At 40.3% G+C, this 21,606-nt stretch overlaps 1 protein-coding gene across 1 annotated transcript in view; it reads right to left on the reverse strand.

The window, feature by feature from the left end:
* Window positions 1-21,606, reverse strand: part of si:dkey-11f4.7 (piezo-type mechanosensitive ion channel component 2) — a 42,994-nt gene that overhangs the window by 3,421 nt on the left and 17,967 nt on the right. Inside the window, exons 19-51 of the mRNA XM_022202488.2 lie at window positions 21,399-21,440; window positions 21,190-21,222; window positions 20,829-20,941; window positions 20,323-20,498; window positions 19,214-19,390; window positions 18,757-18,921; window positions 16,869-17,069; window positions 16,578-16,782; window positions 16,003-16,104; window positions 15,770-15,935; window positions 14,479-14,722; window positions 14,293-14,389; window positions 13,110-13,269; window positions 11,906-11,995; window positions 11,706-11,794; window positions 11,229-11,294; window positions 11,007-11,125; window positions 10,796-10,916; window positions 10,043-10,117; window positions 9,734-9,900; window positions 8,712-8,911; window positions 8,477-8,638; window positions 7,723-8,037; window positions 7,363-7,621; window positions 5,664-5,852; window positions 5,376-5,583; window positions 5,130-5,262; window positions 4,043-4,190; window positions 3,743-3,957; window positions 1,736-1,894; window positions 1,490-1,637; window positions 537-725; window positions 131-223 (exon numbers count right to left, since the gene is read on the reverse strand). Of these exons, the coding sequence (XP_022058180.2) occupies window positions 131-223; window positions 537-725; window positions 1,490-1,637; window positions 1,736-1,894; window positions 3,743-3,957; window positions 4,043-4,190; window positions 5,130-5,262; window positions 5,376-5,583; window positions 5,664-5,852; window positions 7,363-7,621; window positions 7,723-8,037; window positions 8,477-8,638; window positions 8,712-8,911; window positions 9,734-9,900; window positions 10,043-10,117; window positions 10,796-10,916; window positions 11,007-11,125; window positions 11,229-11,294; window positions 11,706-11,794; window positions 11,906-11,995; window positions 13,110-13,269; window positions 14,293-14,389; window positions 14,479-14,722; window positions 15,770-15,935; window positions 16,003-16,104; window positions 16,578-16,782; window positions 16,869-17,069; window positions 18,757-18,921; window positions 19,214-19,390; window positions 20,323-20,498; window positions 20,829-20,941; window positions 21,190-21,222; window positions 21,399-21,440 (5,026 nt within the window). The remainder of the gene's footprint in view (window positions 1-130; window positions 224-536; window positions 726-1,489; window positions 1,638-1,735; window positions 1,895-3,742; window positions 3,958-4,042; window positions 4,191-5,129; window positions 5,263-5,375; window positions 5,584-5,663; window positions 5,853-7,362; window positions 7,622-7,722; window positions 8,038-8,476; window positions 8,639-8,711; window positions 8,912-9,733; window positions 9,901-10,042; window positions 10,118-10,795; window positions 10,917-11,006; window positions 11,126-11,228; window positions 11,295-11,705; window positions 11,795-11,905; window positions 11,996-13,109; window positions 13,270-14,292; window positions 14,390-14,478; window positions 14,723-15,769; window positions 15,936-16,002; window positions 16,105-16,577; window positions 16,783-16,868; window positions 17,070-18,756; window positions 18,922-19,213; window positions 19,391-20,322; window positions 20,499-20,828; window positions 20,942-21,189; window positions 21,223-21,398; window positions 21,441-21,606) is intronic.

Consider the following 21,606-nt stretch of genomic DNA (forward strand, 5'->3'; position numbering starts at 1 on the left):
TGGCCGTAGTCAGAATTACAATCATACGTTTATGGTCATTTTTCAGACTGATCTTCTGGTATGTTGATTATTGTCTCAGATGTTGAGGTTTTGTTGTATTTGCGGTAAAATAAAGGGATTAAAGTCTTACTGGATGAGTTGCGTAAACTTTGGTGAGTTTGTTGAATGCGGCTTCTGTGTACGGAACCAGGTTCTGCTCCTGAGCGCTCATCGAGAACAGCGGCTGGAAACACACAAATAAATAAACGTACACAAGTACTGATATTAAAAACATGCACAGGAGAAACACACAATGAACAGAAACATCACTAAACCATGCTGCTGCTGCAGGGAGGAGGTTGGAGTTTTATTCATTTTTATTCAGTAAAGCCGTCACATCTTTATCTTCTACGGCATTTTAAGCACTAAAGGTCTGACTTTTCTGTTTCACAGGAGAAAGAAGCAACAACTTCTATCTGGATGTGAACCAGCTAGCTTCAATGTGGAGAATTTAAGCACACAAACACCAAAAGATGAAGTCATAAAGTTAGTCTGACCTCGTATCCGGCGATGCTGAGCTGGATGGAAACGTCCAGCGGTTGATTGGTCACTCCGGCTGCTGACTGGACCAACGACATGAAGAGCAGCGGGAACCAGATGATGCTGATGAGAGCGAAGATGATGAATCCTCCCATCCCATACTTCACCACCTTCTTCTTCTTCTGCCCCGGAGGGTGTGGGTATTTCTGGAGGTATCACAGATATAATAATGTGGTTCTCACAAAAGAATTATTCAATCCCCTGAACAGGAAGATGATCTTTTTATTTTAGCTTGTAAAGTCCCCAGACATAATAACAGAATGATGCCCTCAGAGTATGGAATTACAGGAGTGCATAATAAAAGTTAAATCTGCTAAAACAAAAAAATAAATACATGTGTGACTATAAAGAGGAATAAATAATTAAATTTGTTAAAAAATAAGAAAAAAATGTGTAAATATAAAGAGGATAAAATAAATAAATAAATCTGTTTAAAAAAAACAGGAAATAAATTTGTAAAAATAAATAAACAAACAATTAAATATGGAAATACAAAGGTAAATTTTGTCTTTCTTTTCCCTTTTGTATTTATTCTTTTATTAATTCCTCTATATTAACACATTTATTTCATTTTTTTCAACACATTTATTTATTCATTGTTTTATTTACTCCTCTTTATATTTACACATTTATTTCCTTTTTTTTATAGATTTATCTTTTATTTGGCACTCCTGTGATTCCATATGTGAGTGCACATTTAAACTGACCAAAAGTAAATCTACTACACTATATCTAATGCTTGTTTCAGGGCTAAAATGTTGTTTATCTGAATGATTTTAATTAATACTTAATTACTTGGTCCACCTTTATTATTATTTACATATAAGAGTGAGCGTGTGGTGCTGCATCAGTCGTGACGGTGAAGATAGAACAGCAGCACATGAGCAGTAAAACAAATGCTCCCTCTTACTTTCTCGGACTCCCTCCAGCACTTGAGGATGAAAATGTTGGCGTAGATGTCCTCGACACAAATCCAGCTGGACAGAGACAGAGTGGTGTCGGTCCAAACCCAGTCCATCACCGCCCTCAGCTCCGTCAGGAAGGGAACCATCCGGAACCTGAAAGAGGAAACAACAAGAATGAACTTTAGGGTCTCTGCAATGTACTATACCACACAAACTACAGGAAAAAAAAAAAACAGCGGCTGTTTCCGTACCCTTGGAAGAGGAAGAGGTTCAGGTAGTTGTAGTTCTTGGTGAGGAAGTTGCCCAGGATGCGGTTGGGGTAGCCACATTTGATCTGGTAGGCAGACAGGCCGAAGTAGATGCACTTTACAAAATACCACAGCTGGGCAACTGGATTTCTGTTGAACCTCCTGGAAAAGACAAAGATGAGAAATCAGTCATCAATGATTCACTGATAAAGGTCAGATTACCTCCATGACTGATTTAAAAAGATGAGAAAGACAGAAAATATTAGAGGAAGGAAGGAAGGAAGGAAGGAAGGAAGGATGGCATGGGGGGGAAGGAAGGAAGGAATTAGGGGGAAGGAAGGAAGGAAGGATGGAATGAGGGGGAAAGGAAGGAAGGAAGGAAGGAAGGAAGGAAGGAAGGAAGGAAGGAAGGAAGGAAGGATGGACTGAGGGGGAAAGGAAGGAAGGAAGGAAGGAAGGAAGGAAGGAAGGAAGGAAGGAAGGAAGGAAGGAATGAGGGGGGAAGCAAGGAAGGAAGGATGGAATGAGGGGGAAAGGAAGGAAAGAAGGACGGAAGGAAGGAAGGATGGAATGAGGGGGAAAGGAAGGAAAGAAGGAAGGAAGGAAGGAAGGATGGAATGAGGGGAAAGGAAGGAAGGAAGGAAGGAAGGAAGGAAGGAAGGATGGAAGGAAGGAATGAGGGAGGAAGGAATGAGGGGGGAAGGAAGGAAGGAAGGAAGGAAGGAATGAGGGAGGAAGGAATGAGGGGGGAAGCAAGGAAGGAAGGATGGAATGAGGGGGAAAGAAAGGAAGGAAGGAAGGAAGGAAGGAAGGAAGGAAGGAAGGAAGGAAGGAAGGAATGAGGGGGGAAGCAAGGAAGGAAGGATGGAATGAGGGGGAAAGGAAGGAAAGAAGGATGGAATGAGGGGGAAAGGAAGGAAAGAAGGAAGGAAGGAAGGAAGGATGGAATGAGGGGGAAAGGAAGGAAGGAAGGAAGGAAGGAAGGATGGAATGAGGGGGGAAAGGAAGGAAGGAAGGAAGGAAGGAAGGAAGGAAGGAAGGAAGGAAGGAAGGAATGAGGGAGGAAGGAATGAGGGGGAAGGAAGGAAGGAAGGAAGGAAGGAATGAGGGAGGAAGGAATGAGGGGGGAAGCAAGGAAGGAAGGATGGAATGAGGGGGAAAGAAAGGAAGGAAGGAAGGAAGGAAGGAAGGAAGGAAGGAATGAGGGGGGAAGCAAGGAAGGAAGGATGGAATGAGGGGAAAGGAAGGAAAGAAGGAAGGAAGGAAGGAAGGATGGATTGAGGGGGAAAGGAAGGAAGGAAGGAAGGAAGGAAGGATGGAATGAGGGGGAAAGGAAGGAAGGAAGGAAGGAAGGAAGGAAGGAAGGAATGAGGGAGGAAGGAATGAGGGGGAAAGGAAGGAAGGAAGAAAGGAAGGAAGGAAGGATGGAAGGAAGGAAGGAAGGAAAGAAGGAAGGAAGGAAGGCAGGATGGAAGGAAGGAAGGAAGGAAGGAAGGAAGGAAGGAAGGAAGGAAGGAAGGAAGGAAGGAAGGAAGGAAGGAAGGAAAGAAGGAAGGAAGGAAGGATGGATGGAAGGATGGAAGGAAGGAAGGAAGGATGGATGGAAGGAAGGAAGGAAGGAAAGATAGAAGGAAGGATGGAAGGAAGGAAGGAAGGAAGGAATGAGGGAGGAAGGAATGAGGGGGGAAAGCAAGGAAGGAAGGATGGAAGGAAGGAAGGAAGGAAGGAAGGAAGGAATGAGGGAGGAAGGAATGAGGGGGGAAAGCAAGGAAGGAAGGATGGAATGAGGGAGGAAGGAAGGATGGAAGGAAGGAAGGAATGAATGAGGGGGGAAGGAAGGATGGAAGGAAGGAAGGAATGAATGAGGGGGGAAGGAAGGATGGAAGGAAGGAAGGAATGAATGAGGGGGGAAGGAATGAGGGGGGAAGCAAGGAAGGAAGTAAGGAAGGATGGAATGAGGGGGGAAGGAAGGATGGAAGGAAGGAAGGATGGAATGGAAGAAGGAAGGACCTCTCAGTGACTCCAGGGAGGATGAAGAACATCCAGAAGTGAATGCCGAACACCAGCACCACCTGGAAGACACACTTCCCCATCAGAGACTTCTTCAGGTAGAGGGCCCGGTCCACTATCATGGTACCAAACTGCATGAGCAGCATGACCAGGAAGGCCTCTGGAACCTGGTCCTCCGACAGGGACTCAGTGATGTCGGCTGCTGCAGAATATTTCTACGAGAAGACAAAACTCAGCCTCATTGTGCCTCAAATAAAATAATAATAACTTACATTCATATGCATGTTAGTCTCTGTTTACCCCAAAAGCCCAGTATCCATAAATGGTGACAATGAAGTTGACCACATCGATGAGGAACATGAGGGCATAGACGTCACACACCGGACTGTACTCTGGGTGGATGATGTCATAGAAGAACTGCCTTATGGGTAAGTAGATGTGAAGCCCTCTGCAGAAAAAACGAGGCATCAGAATCACAGAAAACAAGAATACTTTTCTCACATAGTTAGGTCCATAAACATTTGGACAAAGGTCTTCTAGTTTTGGATCAGAACAACAATGAATTTTAAATTAAACAGCTTGGTTGAAGTTCAGATCCTAACAGACACGTTTTGAATTTTATTTACCTGCAAAGACAGTTAACGCTACAAAAGGAGGATTTAAAAGTGCAGGTAAAATATATTCACCTCATTCTGGATTATTCCTCGGACATTGTGGAGATATTTCTGTCATTTCAGACAAGTTTTGAGTCACCGTGATTCAGTTTATCTCTGGACAAATTTCATTTGAGACATTTTGAAAAACGTATGATTAATTTTAGACGTACTTTGAGTCATTTCAGACCAATCTGAAATCATCTGGGGCAATTCCATGTCATTTTGATTCATTTATTTCAATTTAGATGTATTTTGAGTCATTTTGATAAAATTTTATGCTGTTTTGGACAATTCATGATTCATTTCAGACTAATTACACTATTCTATGCCATTTTTATGTCAATTTGTAATTAATTTGTGACTCATGTTGAGTAATTTTAGGCATATTTTGAATTTAGCCTGCCTGCAAAGACAGCTAATGCTACAAAATATTTTTGGACTATTCCTCTGACATTTTGGAGATATTTTCCTTTTAAATTAGGGTAGCACATGTTAAGGACCTAAAACTAATAAACCCTCAAATGAAAGCTGAGAGTCTGAACTTTATGTCCGTTAAAGAACTATGACTGGAATATGTTTCATTAAGCAGCTAAAAAATAAGCTTGTGTCAGTGTCTGAATACAAATAGACCTAATTTTATGCACAAACCACAGAGTCTACTGGGCATAAAGCCGTCTGCCGCTTATTTTAGTCGCATTATATCGGAAATAAAAAACAGAAAATCAACTCACACTTCTATGATGGCAGCTTTGGCCTGCAGCATCCGCTCCCTGACCTGCTGTCGGAGCCTCTGCTTCCTGGTCAGAGGAACTCTGTTTCGCTCTCGTCTCTTCTTCTTGCTGGACTGCTTCTTGGGCTTCACCTCTCCAGTTAGAAAAACATAAAGACGTTTTAGCCGTTTCAGGTAATTACTGGCATGTATTCACTGACTGTGCTACATTTAATTAAAAAATATCGTCATTTTTCTGAATATTCACCAACAGATTCTGCGGATTCTCCTCTCTTCTGTCTGCAGAATAAGGAGGAGGTCGACGCCTGGAAGGGGAGGAACTTCAGCCGGCGGGACGGTTTGTCTTTGCTGCCCGTCTTGTCGCCTCCCGTCATCTTCTTCTTGTCCACTTTCTTCTTCATCTTCTTGAAGAAATCTGGCATCTCCACCTCCTTGTTGTCCCAAAGTCCGTGGCACTGTCAGGACAGAGATGTTAGCTAAGATATACACAGACACTGAACAAACGGATGCATTAGAAAGGCTTTTGTTCTTCTACCTTGAGAATAGATCTGTGGAAGAACAGAGCGAGCAGCTGGATGAGGTCAAAGAGGACGTAGCCGTCTTTCTTCTCCACCCCGATGATGTTGGGCAGAGCAAAGGGCCGCTCGGCGTTGATGCCTCGGTAGGCCGACGTGGTCCAGGGGAAGAAACCAAACTGGAAGAAGTACTTTACCACCACAGTCAGCTGAAATAAACAGGAGACATTTAAAACAGACAGAGCTAACTCATCAGCTGAAACCATCAATTAGAGTCATTTTAAGGTACTTAACTGCTGCATCTTTGCACTTTTGTAACCTTATTTTTCAAGCTACTTTATGTTGTGTTGTTTACAGTGTGTCAGTACTGTACTTATTAGACCCTCCAGATAAACGTGATTATGCGATCGCATGAATTCCCACATTAATCACCAAAATGCCGCTGATTATGCGGGGGTCAATTATTTCCCAAAAGGCCGCATAATCCCCGCAAAACAGCGCATAATTCCTGCAAGAATCTCACATTTCCATGAAAAAAAGAGAAACATGCGGGTCCGGCTTGATTTCAGAATTCCCGCATAAAATGAGAAAACTATGGCGCCTGTATAACTCAATGGGTTAAGCAGGCAAACCATGTATAGGGGCTGATCTCCGACGCAGCGGCCCGGGTTCGATTCCCGCTCACAGCCTTTTGCTGCATGTTGTCCCCCAACTCTTCTCCCTATTTCCTGTCTATCTCTACCTCTCCTGTAAAATAAAGCCTAGAAAAGTCCAAAAAAAAATATTAAAAAAAAGAAGAGAAAACTATAACCGATATAAATGGAGTTGTGAGTGAGTTTTTACGTGACGCCCGGCCTGACGTCATCAGTTCACGCATTCACACACACACTAGAAGCGGCGCTCAGAGACGAAAAACAAGAACGGCGAATGCTCAAAGATCACATTTACCTACGAATATTTCTGCCAGAGACCGGGCAAAACAGGACCCAGATTTACTGCACCAAAGTGGGGGAAACTTTTTTTGCACCCCGTGAACATCGTTCTGGAGCACCGAAGAAAATCAACCGTGTTGCAGCACTTCAGAAGCGAGGAAAAAACGGAAGGGAAAAGGGTCGCCTAGTAACAGGATGTAGGAGAAGAATCACCTTTTTTCACAGTTCTTACATATTTCGCATCTTTTTGCACATTTCACAACTATTCACATACTTTGCAACTTTCCGCAATTTCCCCGAATAAAATGTCATAAAAACCCCGCATATTTATTCACATAATCAAGGATTTTAGCCCGCGTTTTTCTGGAGGGTCTAACTTATTCATTTCTCATCCTTCTACATACAGTTAATGTTACTACTATTTTATTATTATTTTACTATGTTTTTTGCTAAATAACCTTGCTGTAACGATATGAATTTCCCCTGGCATGGTGAGCAATAAAAGATTATCTTATCTCTTAAATTCTTACTTGACTAGTTGGCTTGACTGCATTAATTATGGAGAATATAACACATTGTTTTTAACAGTGACAGGTTTCTACTTGAATAGAAATATTGACAGACATATATTTCTGCTATTATCAGAAATAAAAGCGATCCCTTGTTTTTTATATAATCTGAGCAAATGAAAAATTAATTCAACTGTTAAAGTTCTGGTGTCCATTTACTGTGAAATGAGCTTTTTAAACAACACGTCTGGATGTTAAAACACTGAACGATAGCGTACCTCTGTGTAAATGATGGCCGTCATCCAGAAGCGTTTGCTGGGCCGAGGCACCGACAGCATGGCCCAGAGGAAGATGAGGATGGGCAGGATGAGCGACAGGAAGGAAGCCGACACGATGTGGTTGAGGATGATCACGAAGTAGCACAGCATCTCTGACTTGGACACCATGGTGTTGTAGAGGGCGAACAGCAGCTTCAGGGGCCTCGGCAGCGTCACGAAGAACTTATCCGACTCCGAGATCTCGTCGTTTTCAAACATGCTTCAGAAAGGACGAAGGAATAAACACAGAGTGAAGGAGATTAACAGTCATGATGTGATGAAGCAGAGATTTGTATTGTTTTCTGGTTCATCTGTACTAACTTGTTGAGCAGCAGCTCGCTGGCCGTCAGGTTTCTCGTTTCCTGACTCAAAGGTCTGGGAGAATCTGGCAGGTCCAGACGTTTCTCTTCATCGATCTCCCTGAGCTCCAGCGAGGTGCATTCTGGGTATTTCACACATTCATCCTCTTCTCTCTGCTCCGTTTGCTCGTCTTGCTCCACCTCGGCATCCTCCTGTTGCTCCTCCTTTTCTTCTTCTTCTTCTTCTTCTTGCTCATACTTCCTGTCTCCCTCTGAGTCCTTCTCATCGTCCTCCTCCTCTTCAATGTCTTCTTTATGAGTGACGACATCTTCACGGCTTTGAAGAAAAGGACAAAGTTAGAGATGCTTTAGCGTCAAGCAACAATGTCTGCAAGCAAAAATGTAGAAGCTACCACAAAAAATTCCTACTCCATTGATGTTTTTTTTAATCTCAAAGGTGCATGTTTTCTATAGCCTCTGGTAGTCCAACGGTCTTCATGTTTAGTATTTTATATGTATAGCTCATCATTGTCTTTTGCCTTGTATTAATATCTTCAGTCAGCTCAGGTTGTTTAAATGTGCTGTGTAACTAAAGCATACCAAAAGAAGTTATGTTATTTACGTGACGTTTGCCTGTTTCCTGGTCCGGATGCAGCAAAACATCAAGTTTGACTGATATTACAGAACACTGTGATCATCTGAGAGACGTTCTAGAAGTTTTGGCTAAAGCTTTGGATGCTCTGCAGTGGAAGGTATTTCTCTAAAATCTCCTTCACCTCGGTGAAAGTTGTTCAGTGTCGAAGGAGGTCATGTCCACGTTGGCCTCCTTCAGCAGCCTCCGTCTGAGCTGAGCAGCAGCAGGAGCCACAGCAGGAGGCTCGTCCAGCTCCTCCTGGGTCGGCTGTCGGGATCCTAACATCGTCTCGTCCGTCGTACAGCTGAAGAAAAGAGTGGAGCAGTGAGCAGGGTCTGAAAGAAGAGCAGGCTGTGGACATGAGACTTATGCAGCACCTGGAGAAGCTGCTGCCCCAGGACACTTTGGACGCCTGGTTCTTCAGCTTGGCGTAGGCGAGGCGGGAGGAGGCGGCGGCGGGCGGAGACGAAGGTGGAGGTGTGGATTCATCGAGGTCGTCCTGAGACGACATCGTGTTCTGACGGGACAACCAGGTCTCATAGAACTGCTTCACGCTCTCCTGACTGACCTCTTTACCCTGAGGATGAAGAAACGGAATATTAGCAGACCTGAGGAGGAGAAACTGGAGCTGATGTAAAACACTGAGCACGTTTAGACTGAACTATTTGTTTGTGTCTGGCTTTAATCTGACATATGTGTCATAAAATGTCACTCTGATGTTTTTAGACTGAACTTCTTGACAGCAGACAGTGTTTCTAAGAAATACATGTTTTTAGAATATAAAATAAATGTTAGAATTTAGACACATCTGTGACACATACACACCAGAGTTTTACATTTTACTGCCACATTACATCTACTTGCAGCTCTGTGTACGCAATTAATGACATCTTCCTCACAAAAAATACATTTTACATGCCTAAATTTGACCTTTTTTAAAAAAGGGAAAGAGAAATAAAACACGGGTATATACAAATAATTACAAATGATCTGTTTGCAAGTTTATTGTTTTAGTTTTGACTTTTTTTTGCTATAATGCGTTTTATTCCATCTCAGATTCTTGTTTTTATTGATGTTTAAAAGTTTTTTTGGCACATTATGATATTATTATTATATTTTGGCAGTACTAATAATAATTAAGCGGTTCCAGGCATCCAGCTCAGATTATCTCTATTTTTAACACACACTCAGTATATAAATGAGTTTCTACAGACAGTTGTTTCTATAAATCTACATCTATTTTGGATATTATTCTATAGCGAAAAAGTGAAGCCTTTAAAGCATCTACATGTATAGTAAAATACAAATTTATCATTACAACACATGGAAATGATTGACTAGAACATCCAGCTGACTGAAGCTTTCTACAGTTTCCAGATATTTCCCTCCTTCCTCTCACCTTCTTCTGCTGCTGGTTGAGTAACGCTCTCTCAAAGTGCAGAACTTTGGAAATGCCCCGGCTGTCTTTACAGAACGAGTTCAGACCGTCCGTCAGGTCGTCCAGGACAGACTGAATGAACACCCAGCCAAACTTCAACGTGCTGATGACGCGCTGCAGGATGTTTTCTGTCAGGGAAAACAGGTTGGGCTTTAGATGATTTTGTGGCTGCTTTTTTTTGTGTGTTTCAGCAAAACAACAAACAGGTCATTTAGAAGTGGAACCTTCTCCTTTAGGATCCTGTGATTTGCTGTAAATGTGTTTCTGTACCTTTTGCTTCCTCTGGTTCCTCCTCTATGGTGCTTTCTTCCAGTTCATCCTCACTGGAGTCTCCTCTCTCGATGCCTGGAGGAGAGATGTCACCACTGAGCACAGATCTGACCTCCCGACCTTTCTATCTCTCAAACAGATTAACTAACACCAAAGCACCCAACGAAAGCAGCGCTTCCACAGCTGCTGGAGGATAAATGCTGCTAATTTTGTTGACTCACACGACAGACTAAAATCTCATTTAATGACGCTTTTTAAAATAAATTCTAGGCAGGATGAGCTCGGCACAATATCTTGCAATCTGGATTTGAATCGTCTTCAGAACATTTGGGGATCATCTTGTGGCCATAAAGCCTCAATAATGTTAAAATCAGTTCCAAATCTTTTACTTGTGTTATCTGAAAAATAAAAAAAATAAGATAACAAGTAGAGGATGTTATTACTATACAGTTCACATCTTGTACTTGTGTTATCTTATTTACTTTATTTTTATTATAGACACTTCACACAAACACCTTCAGAAACTTGCATTTTGTACTTTGTATTTTTTGTTAATTCTATTTTACTGCTAACCTCTGTGTAACTGTGCATATTCCACTAACCTGTTTATTATACTCTGGCAAAATAATTTCCCCCAGGATGAATAAAGTAGATCTTGTCCTAAATCTTATGTCACTTATAAGTGCCTGACTGCTGACTACAGAGGAAGATCTGACTGTGTTAAGTAATAAACATCCCATATTTTGTTCTCACCCTGCTGTTTCTGCAGCTCTCTCTTTTCCTTCTTCTTCTCCTCTTTCTTCATTTTTTTCTTCTCCGTCTTCAGGTTCTTCAGAGCCGACTTGGAGCTGGTGACCCAGGCGTCGTAGGCCAGCTGAGATACCAGAGACACAGATAAAACTCAGTCATCCCTGAGCGTACAGAATAAATCTCTCTTTAATCTGTTGTCAGTTTTGTCTCTCACCTGGAAAGCAGATTTCTTCTTCGGTGGTTCTTCCTCCTCTTTCTTCTCCTCTCCTTTAACTTCCTCTTCCTCCTCCTCGCTGTCGCTCTCAAACAGGTGGTATCCACAGTTGTTTTCCACTGAGTTAAACAGAATCAGAAAGCTTTATTCTTTCATATTCCAGTGCTTTCTTTGTGATTTAATTGTTTCTCTGGTTCTATATCGTGAGATGTTTCCGCTCACCTCCAGGCCGGGACACCCAGGGCTTCCACCATTTTCCTGCATCTCTTTTCGCTTTCTCCTCATTATCTGTAAAATACAGTTCATTGTGTTTATCGATTATATTCACTGACTTTTTTTTTCAGTGTAAAAGACTACAGAGTTCCATGAAATAAACAGAATAAATCACACCATTAGAATACGAGTAAAGGCTCCTGATCACCACAGAAACAAATCACACTCTTAAACTATGTACTTTAATTTAGCTATACAGCCTAAATACAAGGGAATGTATTTTTAGAGATGACTAGTTTAGGAACCAGCATAAAATTGAAACTCCAGTAATTCTGATTCTGATAATGGCGTCATTTTGGAGACTAAAGGCCTTTCAAACCTGCTCTGTTTTGGGGATCAGAGGGTTAAAATTCTGTGTTTTCATGGACAGTGGCTGAGAACGTCATGTCATGCTTTTAATTTGAAGCAGAGAACAGAATAAGTTACCGAGTGCGACCTGTTCCTGGTCAGCAGGAGGTTGGTCTTTGTCTGCTGCTGCAGGTCGACTCTTTTGTTTGGATTTGATCTTCTCCATCCTGCAGGAGAAAAGTGGAGGTAAACTGATGACTGGTGTCTTTTCAAGAGAGCTTAAAAGCAAATACTGAGGGTAAAATCCAATCAGGGTAGTTTTACTGTCTGAGTCTTACTGTTTCTTCAGCGTCTCCACAGACTTCTTCTCCATCTCCAGTCTGGCTGCGACCAGCTTCTTCACTTTGGCCTCAAACAGCTCGGCGCCCCTGACGGAAACAAGAGTCGTTTTTATTGTTGGGTTTTTACTCGCCTCTCTGTCTGGACTCTGTATCTTTAGGTGTTAGCAGCGTCTCCATACATTAATCATACCTTTAATAACAAACTGTGTTGGATAAACCACATGGAAGGAAACAAGCAGCAGATTTCCTAATCTGAGACTAAAGATTCACACATTGATAGATTATATTCATCAAATTAAGAAGCATGAGATACAATAAAACGACAAAGAGCTGCCTGTTGGTACCAATTTTAAGGGAAATAATGAAATCATTAACTTTTAATAAATTATTTTCAGCCTTTCCTTCAACAAAATGACTATTATTCATACAATTAAGATGAAATCAAGTTGTTCTTACCAGAAAACTTATTGGAAGTTACTTAAAAATGCTAAATTATTATCCATATCAAAGACAATAACTATGAAAAATTATGAAGATTGTATTCAACATTAAAATAGTAACTTTGTGCAATGTAAAATGCATCTTAAAAGAGTATTTCCTATTTCAGGGACAGAAGTTTTGCACAAATATTGACCAAACTGTCAAAAATGATGAAAGGAGGTTATCCCTCACATTGTGATTTCATCAGCTCCTCAGATTATTCTTCGTCTGACCCACAAAAAACCCACCCAGGAATTAGTCTGATTCTGAGACCCTGTGAGTGTTTACAACCTCATCTTCATTCCAGATCTGGACCAGATATGGCTCCTAACCTTTGTTCTAAACCTGCACCGTTTAAAGCCTCTGGATTAACTTATTCTGCACAAAAATACAGAAAGGCACATTCAATAACATTCAATGAAAAAAATTCTTCTTGTTTTTTGTTTGAAGCCAAAGTAGCTGGGGTGAGGTGTAGTTATTTAAAAATCATTAATAATTATCAATAATTCATGAAAAAGTGTAACTAAAAGTCTGCTAAACAGCTGTGATTACATCCTGCTTCATCCACTGTGATGTTAAGTCTCACTGTGATTTATTTATCCAACTTTTTTAAACCTTTACGTTCACCGTCGTTTGTGTCATTTGCTGATACTTTTCTATAAAGTTCCCTAATGTTGATTTAAAGTGAGTTCTGGGTTTACACAGGAGGTGGAGTTCAGACCTGGAGGCTAATATCTTGGAGGACTTGAGGTCAGACACCACGTAGAGGAAATAATAGCTGAGGAAGACTCTCCTCTGAGCCAGCAGGACGGTGAAACAGATGGCATCCCAGACGATTCCGGCTTCACCCTCCGGCAGCTCGCACTCATCGTCAGGATCCGCTGAAGGCACACAAGACAGAAGAAGAAATGGGTTTAACTTTGACAAAACGGGACTTGGACTGAAAACACGCGCAGAACAAAGTCCTTGTTTTCTGCAAAATTTACAGATTACACTCAGCTTAATATTTATATTAAAGCTTATTTAATATTAAACACTTCGATTATAAGAAATGTTGAGTCATAAGATTATATTTTACACCGATATTATGCTGCTGCTTTTCATAGTATTAAATACTTAAAAGTGTTAGGTGGCATATTGTACTTAAATAATAATAATGTAGGGAAGTAAAAAAGCAGAAGACAATAAAACTGTACCAAAATGATAAAACAAATAATTACAAAATGTTGTAGATGAGCATAAAATTTACAAAAACTAGTTTATCTATATATAAATGATACGTACCATAATAAAAACTGTATTTGGACTGATTACTGATGTTATACGCAAATGAAAACACATCTATTCAACATTTTTATTGTGTAAACCTTCATAATTATACAGGATATGTGTGATTTAACAAACAAATCTACATAAATGACCAAACACATACTTCTTTTTCTATTGTTTGCCAATAAATTGTAAATATATCTTAACTTAGAACAATATTAAAGTTCAATTTAAGCATTTAATCCATTTATTAAAAGAGAAATATTTGTGAATCTAAGATAAATATAAAACAATTTTCTTTTAAAAAAACTAAGATTTTATGTTTATTCAAAGTTGCATGTAAATTTAGTCTGTTAAATGTTATTGATAGTTTCACATATGAAATTAAATTTTTCAGCTGTAGATATTAGAAAGAAAGAGTCTGCAGAAGAACTCTTGAAAATATATTTTTATAATGGAAAAATCTGCTGAACAGAGCAGCAGCTACAACAGTAAACTGGTGTATTCCAAGCATATCCTGTGTGACTGCTATATATCACACCATTAATGCAATATGAACTTTTCTTTTCTATCTAAAACACAACATACAAACACACTGCATATGACTACAAGGCAGTTATTGCTGTTAGACTTACGGACGTCGTAGCCTTTAATGGTGCAGACCATGCTGAAGGCCTGAATCAGCCAGCAGCTGTTCTTCAGCAGACTGTCCAGGTAGGCACAGGCACCAAGCTGAGGGAAAAGCACCAACAAATATGCTCAAAAAGCTGAAAAATAAACAGCTGCATGTCGTTTATTATTCTCTCCCGTACAGAACTCACAGACAGCAGGTTCTTCATGGCGATAACGAAGCAGGTGTAGCCGATGAGCCAGTCCCAGAGCCTCAGGATGTACCTGACCGGCTGCATCAGTACGCTGCCTCCAAACAGCATGAAGTAGAAACAGGCCACCAGGTAGCCGAGGCAGAAGATGTTGATCCGGGTGGTGCCGGTGATGAAGATGAGGCAGAGAACCAGCCAGAAGAAATAGCTGAACACAAACACCTTCACCATGTCCAGGTAGCACCTGAGGACAACACACAGATGGGCATATTATATTTGAGAAAAAGCAACCGATAAAACAGGTGAGAACTTTACCTTTCTCTGTATTTACAAAAAAGGAAAATGCTGTTTTTGGAAGAGAGAGGGAAAAGGAAATACTTATAAATGCAGTAAAGTTCGGGAATTATCCTCTAATTTCACCAACTGCCGAAATTAACAATGTAATAAATGCAGAAAATGGTAGCTCATAGATAAATAACCTCTTTTTCTTTGTGACAATTAAGATCTTTATCTCTCTCATGTCAGTATGCTGTGCTGATGTGAAAGCTATTAGCACAGCTTAGCATAAAGACTTAACGCAGGAAGAGTTCCTAGTTGGTTTACCATTAAACTAGCTCTGAATGGAGTTAGCTGATGTAGCACTGAACTAGCTCTAAACGCAGCTAGCTGACATGAGCTAGCTCTGAACTGAGTTAGCTGATTTGACATTGAACTAGCTCTGAACGTTGCTATTTGAGTAAGCATTGAACTAGCTCTGAACGCAGCTAGCTGACATGAGCTAGCTCTGAACAAAACGAAGCAATTAAGTGTGTTTCACAAAATGTCACACTATTCCTCTAACTCTAGTGAACATATTTGAAAGTCTCGTTATTTTTTTATTATATAATTGCCTACAGAATGTTAAAAAAAAACTCAAAAACGCACATTTGCCAAATTGCATGCTAGTCAAGCTACAAGGTTAATAAAAGAAACAGAAAACAAGTCAGCTGACTAATCATTTGATTATCTGGGATCATTTTAGCACTATTTATGAACGTTAGATTGTTGTTCATCCATTGTTACAATAAGCAACATAACACTAGTACACACTGGCAGGTGGTGTGAAAACCACAAGACAGTGAAATATACTAATATCTACAAAAAAAACTGCCTTTGTAATGTCAATATACTATGAATATGACTAAGATGACAAATCTGATGAAGTCTCACAGTAACTTCCAAGAGGGTGAAGACTTTTTATGGGCACAAAGAAAAGTAAAACAATCTGAAGAGCAATGTTAGCATCTGTGACCTGCAGTGGAGGAAGTTGTCTACAGGTATGAACTGGTTGAAGGAGCAAGGATCCAGACTGCGGCTGATCTCAACGTTGTCTCCGGCCAGCAGTCGAACCGCCGCTCGGTTCTCCTCCTCAAACACCTGCCACTGGAGGGACGAGCAGAGCAGCAGGAGGTGGTCGTCTGCAGAGAAAGAAGGGTTAGAAGAAGTCATGAAGAGGAACTGAATCCAAAAGGAAGATCAACTCACAGAAAATGAACATAGGATCCGGTCTCATGGCAAAGTCGGGCATGTAGAACCATTTAATAACGTTAGAAGTCAAAGGCTCCAGGGCAGTTCTCCAGGGGTAATCTGAAGAAAGAAAGACAAAACAGTACAGAAGGACACTTTTACTCTTAAATATTTTGGTAATCATATTTTCTGTGTCAGAAAACATCACACTGGGCTTTTGTTTTTAGTTTTATGACTGAAAAATTGGGAAAAAAAACTATGCTGCCAGATTTAAATAAGATGGGAAACGATGAAAGTGGACATCTGAAGTCTTGTTTTTGGTTTGTTTTGTTGCTGAATTTGAAGTCTTTCATGGTCTGTGTTTTAAATCCTTCATTAATGTATGCTTTTATGATGCTGTACTCACTTCTTTCTTGTGATTTCTATGTATTTTTAAAGATCCTCATTAAGTTTTATAAATAAATAAGTAAAAATATGTTTCTAGTTTATTGCTTTTAAAAAAATACCATAAAACACACCAGGTGCTTGGAAATAAAGGATCATTTTAAGGAGCTGGACAGAACTCATGCCACAAATGGATAATATTTCCGTACCAGCGCAGAAGGCCGGAGGGATGCCGATGCAGAGCAGGTACTGCAGCACCATGAGTCCGGCTGTGAAGCAGCAGTATTTGGGCCAAGCTTCCCCAATAGCCTTCCTGCGTCGCCGAGACAGAACAGCCAGTAAGGCGCAGGAATGAAACAGAGCGTAGAAATCCATCCTCTGACCGATCACATTGACGGCCACGATTAAACTGATCTAAGGAGAAGCGGGTGTGTGTTAATAAAGGAGTATTAGACACACATTAACGGATGTAAACACACATTTTACCATCTGATAAGTACCTCCAGTCCAAATTTGTAGTAGAAGAAGTTGATGAAGTACTTGATGCAGGGCAGGATGCCGTGGTCCAGGTGCTGCCTGGTGATGCCCTGGAAGATGATGCTGAAGGGAGGAGGCTTCAGGTCGTTATGGAGACGGTAGTAGAGCTGGTGGCGATGGACGGTCGCCTCGAACACCAGCAGCCCCAAAATCATCAGATGGTTCTGCAACACAAACACACACAACTGAGACACTATCCAAAGGAGAAAGGAAGATTTGTGACCTGTTCCAACCACTTAATAAAATGCGTGGTTGTCAAGTAAAAACTCCAAGTTAATGATTTAGATGAACTCCGAAACTATGGAACATGAATTCATCGGTTGAGTCGACATAGTGATGTTGGTAATTGCATCAACTTAATGTTTCTGTGTTGCTTAAACTCAAAACTTCAAATTATTTAATTGAAAATTAAAATTGAGGCAACTTCAACTTCCTTAAATCTGTTATTCTCAATATTATTAATAAATATTGATTAACCCTGTTGCATTATTTGTTTGATTTTTAAACTCAGATATCCTTTATTTTAAGAGTGTAGATGTATTCTGCCCTTGGACGTTTTAATACAAGGTTTGCTTATATATTTATGTGAATTGAGACCGTCCTCCTTAAAAAAACGACCACATAGGTCGTCTGTACACGCCCGTATTACGACCGAGTGTTACGTTTTGAAGTTAAGTGACCTCTAGCAGTTGAGTAAATATCGACACTCCGGTGTCTCAGCTGAAACATCACCATGAACAAACTTTGACCTAACACTAACCCTAACCCTAACCCTAAACATAGAATAGAATAGAATAGAATAGAATAGAATAGAATAGAATGCCATTTATTGTCACTATACACAAGTACAATGAGATTTAGAGCATCTCCATCAGTGCAAGATACATGTAATAAAAATCACAAAAAAGGATAAGTTAAAACAGTTAAAAAGAATAAAAGTGCATGGTCAGTGTGATATTGCACATTAGAATAGTCCGTATTGCACAGTAGACGGTTTTGAGGTAGTCTGGGGGGGGGGGGGTTTGGAATGTCAGTGCATGTTTGAATTCAGAGTGGTGATGGCTTTTGGAAAGAAACTGTTTTTGAGTCTGTTTGTTTTAACCCTAACGCCGTCTTGCGAAAGTGAGGGAAAAGCTGTTTCACGAATTAAATCCCATAATGCCTTCCTGTCCCCCGTTGGGGCGCTAACCTAAATACGCTCTCATGGGTCGTATTCAGGGGCACGTACATAAGACCTGTGTGGTCGTATGAGTTTGAGGGCTTGTTGTGTGAATTTAATACAGTTAATGTTTGTTTAGTTCATATTAATGATGCTGAATCCTTGCAGTTGTCACTAATCTACTATATAAACAGTATTTTAGATAGATAGATTGATAGATATAACTTTATTGATCCCTTTGGAAAGTTCCTCATGGAAATTGTAGTTCCAGTGACAATATAGCACTGACAGTACAGGATAAAATACAAAAGAAAAGAACACCCGAAATAAAATTTAAATTTAGTGCAAGATAAAAACAATCAAAGTCAATATATAAATAGGAACAAAGTTAAAAAGTACGACTTAAAAAGTTAGCGGAATGTGTTAATTGCACTCTCCCTTGCCATTCCTGCTGTCCTGCTGGGCATTATAATGCACTAAACCAACAGTGTCAGCAGGCAAATCTAGTATAACTTTTTGATAACTCCATGCATGTCAGTTTAATTAAAACTACAGTTAACAGTCTCTAACTAAGCTTCACATTAAAGAATGGGACAGGATGTTAGAGTTTAAATGTTGGTTGCACGTGATAACATCTTATAATGGGATGCCAAAGCAAATCAAAGTATTTTCAAGGAGCCACACTTTCTCACCCTCAGACAGGGGAGGATCCGGCCCTCACACTTGCGCAGAGCTCCACACCAGTAGACAGGATCAACGGGCTCGGCGTAGAGGATGGACCTCCTGAGCAGCTCCACCAGGTTCCCCTTCAGCTCTGCTCCGTCATCCAGTAACGAGCTGTTGGACGGCAGTAAACCCTGAGGAGCACAAGACAGATGAGTGAAATTCATTTATAAAACATGCCTCAGTATGAAAGGAGAAGCCTGAACACAAGACAGAGATGTGTATAGTTTGTGCAAAGAAAAACTCCAAGGCAACAAATGACAACACAGATTGGTTAAAACCTGTGATACAGCCTGTGTATGTGTTGTTGTATACTGATTATACCTGTTATCATTATCATTATTTTATGCTGCAGATTGCTTTACAAGTGCTAAAAAACACTGGAAAAAATCCAGAAGTTGTTCAATGGAACACACAGAAACTCACAGCGGTGCAGTTGGAGGAGTAATCCAGAGGTTTGATGACTTTGAGCTGGTAGAACATCTTGCACACCACCATGACGCAGGCCCACACAGCGGAGATGCTGGAGGCCAGAGGTCGTAACCGTGGAAACGGGAGCGCAAACACCCACAGAACCAGGAAGAGCGAGTTCATCAGCGACACCTGCAATAACAAAAATCACGTTTCTTCATCTGAAACACATGAATGCATCATTTATCCAGGTTTAATATATGTCAGGGGTGTCCAACATGAGGCCCGTGGTCCAAAAGTGGTCCTCCAGAGGGTCCAATCCGGCCCTCAAAGTGTAAAAATTACAGAGAAGACATTAACTGCAGATTGTAAATTAGTAAAAGTATAAATTTAGAATCATTTCTAGACCATGACAAGTTGTTTGGATCATAAAGTAAAATACTAGATTGTTCTTTTGTTGTTTTATGTCCCATTTTTTTTCATATTTCGTCTTGTTTTGGCGTTTTTTTTTCCTTTTTTTGTCTGACTTAGTGCCGTTTCATGTTTTTTGTCGTCTTGTTTACTTTTTGTTCCACTTGTGTTTTTTGTCTTATTTTTTGTCATTTAGTTTCCCATTTTTGTAATATTTTGTCATGCTTTTGTTGATGTTTTTGTCAGACTTTTGTCATTTTGTCTCATGTTTTTATCGTTTTGTGTTTCCTTTTTGTCTCGCTTGTGTTGTTTGTCTTATTTTTGTCATTTTGTGTTTCCTTTTATTTGTTGCTTTGAGCATCGTTTGTGTCGTTTTGTCACGCTTGTGCTGTCTACTTTTTTCGCTTTGTGTCTCAATTTTGTCATTTTTTGTCTTGTTTTTGTCGTTTGTCTATTTTATTGTCGCTTCATAGCTGTTTGTCAATTTTTTTGTCTCTTTTTTGTTTTGTTTCATGTTTTGTCATTGTGTGTTTACTTTTAGTCTCGCTTGTGTCGTTTGCCCCCTTTTATGTCGTTTTGTTTCTCACTTTTGTAATTTTTTTTCCTGTTTTTGTTGGTTTTTTTGTCTTTTTTAAGCAAATGAGAGCTGATTGTGAGACTAAACAACCCGTCTGCACATTTTTAGACGTTAATGCACTGATCCAACAGCCCACCTCCTGCAGAGACACCCAGATGATGCCTGTAGACACGATTTTGAGGCTGTGGAGCTCCAGCAGCCTCCAGCAGAGCTCCTGAAGCCTGTAGAGTCCTGACAGGGTCTGGATGAGCAGCAGACTCGCCCGGTCCACGATCACGATCCACTTGTCCTCACGACTGCTTTGCAGAGTTTCTAGGAAGAAGAAGACATTAGAACAAAGGCATCACATGTAATTTTAATATTGTGTCACTGCTGGAGCTCAAAGAGACGTTAGTAGAATAGAAATACTTTATTAATCCCCAAAAAAGTAGAAAAAGCACAGTTCCCCTGACCATAAATGCAGATAAATCATCAAAAATGTGCAGTAAATAAGAATAGGCAACAACAAAAATGTAAAAATCTAAATGTCTTGTGAAAGAATGCACAAATGTTAAAGTGTTTTATGTGTGTGCAAGAATAAACAAAAAGTGTGCAATTACAAATGACAAACCAAAGGAAACTGGATCTCTGTGTTCTGCTGACCTTCTCCCGTCGTCTCCTCCTGGTCTTCAGCTCCTTTGTCTGAGGACGGCTGCAGTCCAACGCTGTCCAGAGTCTCCTGACTTCTCCCACTTCCCATCTGCTCTTTCACCAGCCTGCCCCACCACAGAGAGGATTTCTTAGTTCTATTTTCATGCATTACAGAAACTTTACGCAAAGACTGAGACGGAGCACACAGAAGTTCAAGGACAGGTGGAGTTGTGGCTTCTAGTTAAGGAACTTCCACCAAAACACTCAAAAATTATATTGATTATATCACAAACAAACCCAACACAGTATGGAAACACTAGTGCTGATTCATTAAATGAAAAAACAACAGTTGAGAGGGTAACAAGATGCTTACTTTTTCTGGAACTTTTCAATATTTTCTTTAATGCTGGAGATGAAATATGAACATTGCAGTGAGTGTAAAGGACAATCAATAATAATTATACGTTCACCTAACTAAATAATAAACCCAATCAGGACCTGTTACTCTCAAAGTATTTACTATAATCTACAGACAGGAAATAAACTGTGAGACATTTATAAAGGAATAAATGCAGAGCTTACGTGTCAGAAATCACACCGACTGAACTCCTGAGCTCCTCCTGTCTGGTGAAGAGAAGGACGGATGAGCTGATTACACATGAACAGTGGAGGTTAAAGCAGCAGTCATTTACTGGAACATTTCTACATTATTCTAACGAGACACACGACTGAAATCATGCCACCAGGATCAACGTTTCCCAAAGCTTCAGTCAGTGGTGAGTCAGTGAGG

This window comes from Acanthochromis polyacanthus, chromosome 6 (genome assembly GCF_021347895.1).
Source record: "Acanthochromis polyacanthus isolate Apoly-LR-REF ecotype Palm Island chromosome 6, KAUST_Apoly_ChrSc, whole genome shotgun sequence".
NCBI classification, from domain to species: domain Eukaryota; kingdom Metazoa; phylum Chordata; class Actinopteri; family Pomacentridae; genus Acanthochromis; species Acanthochromis polyacanthus.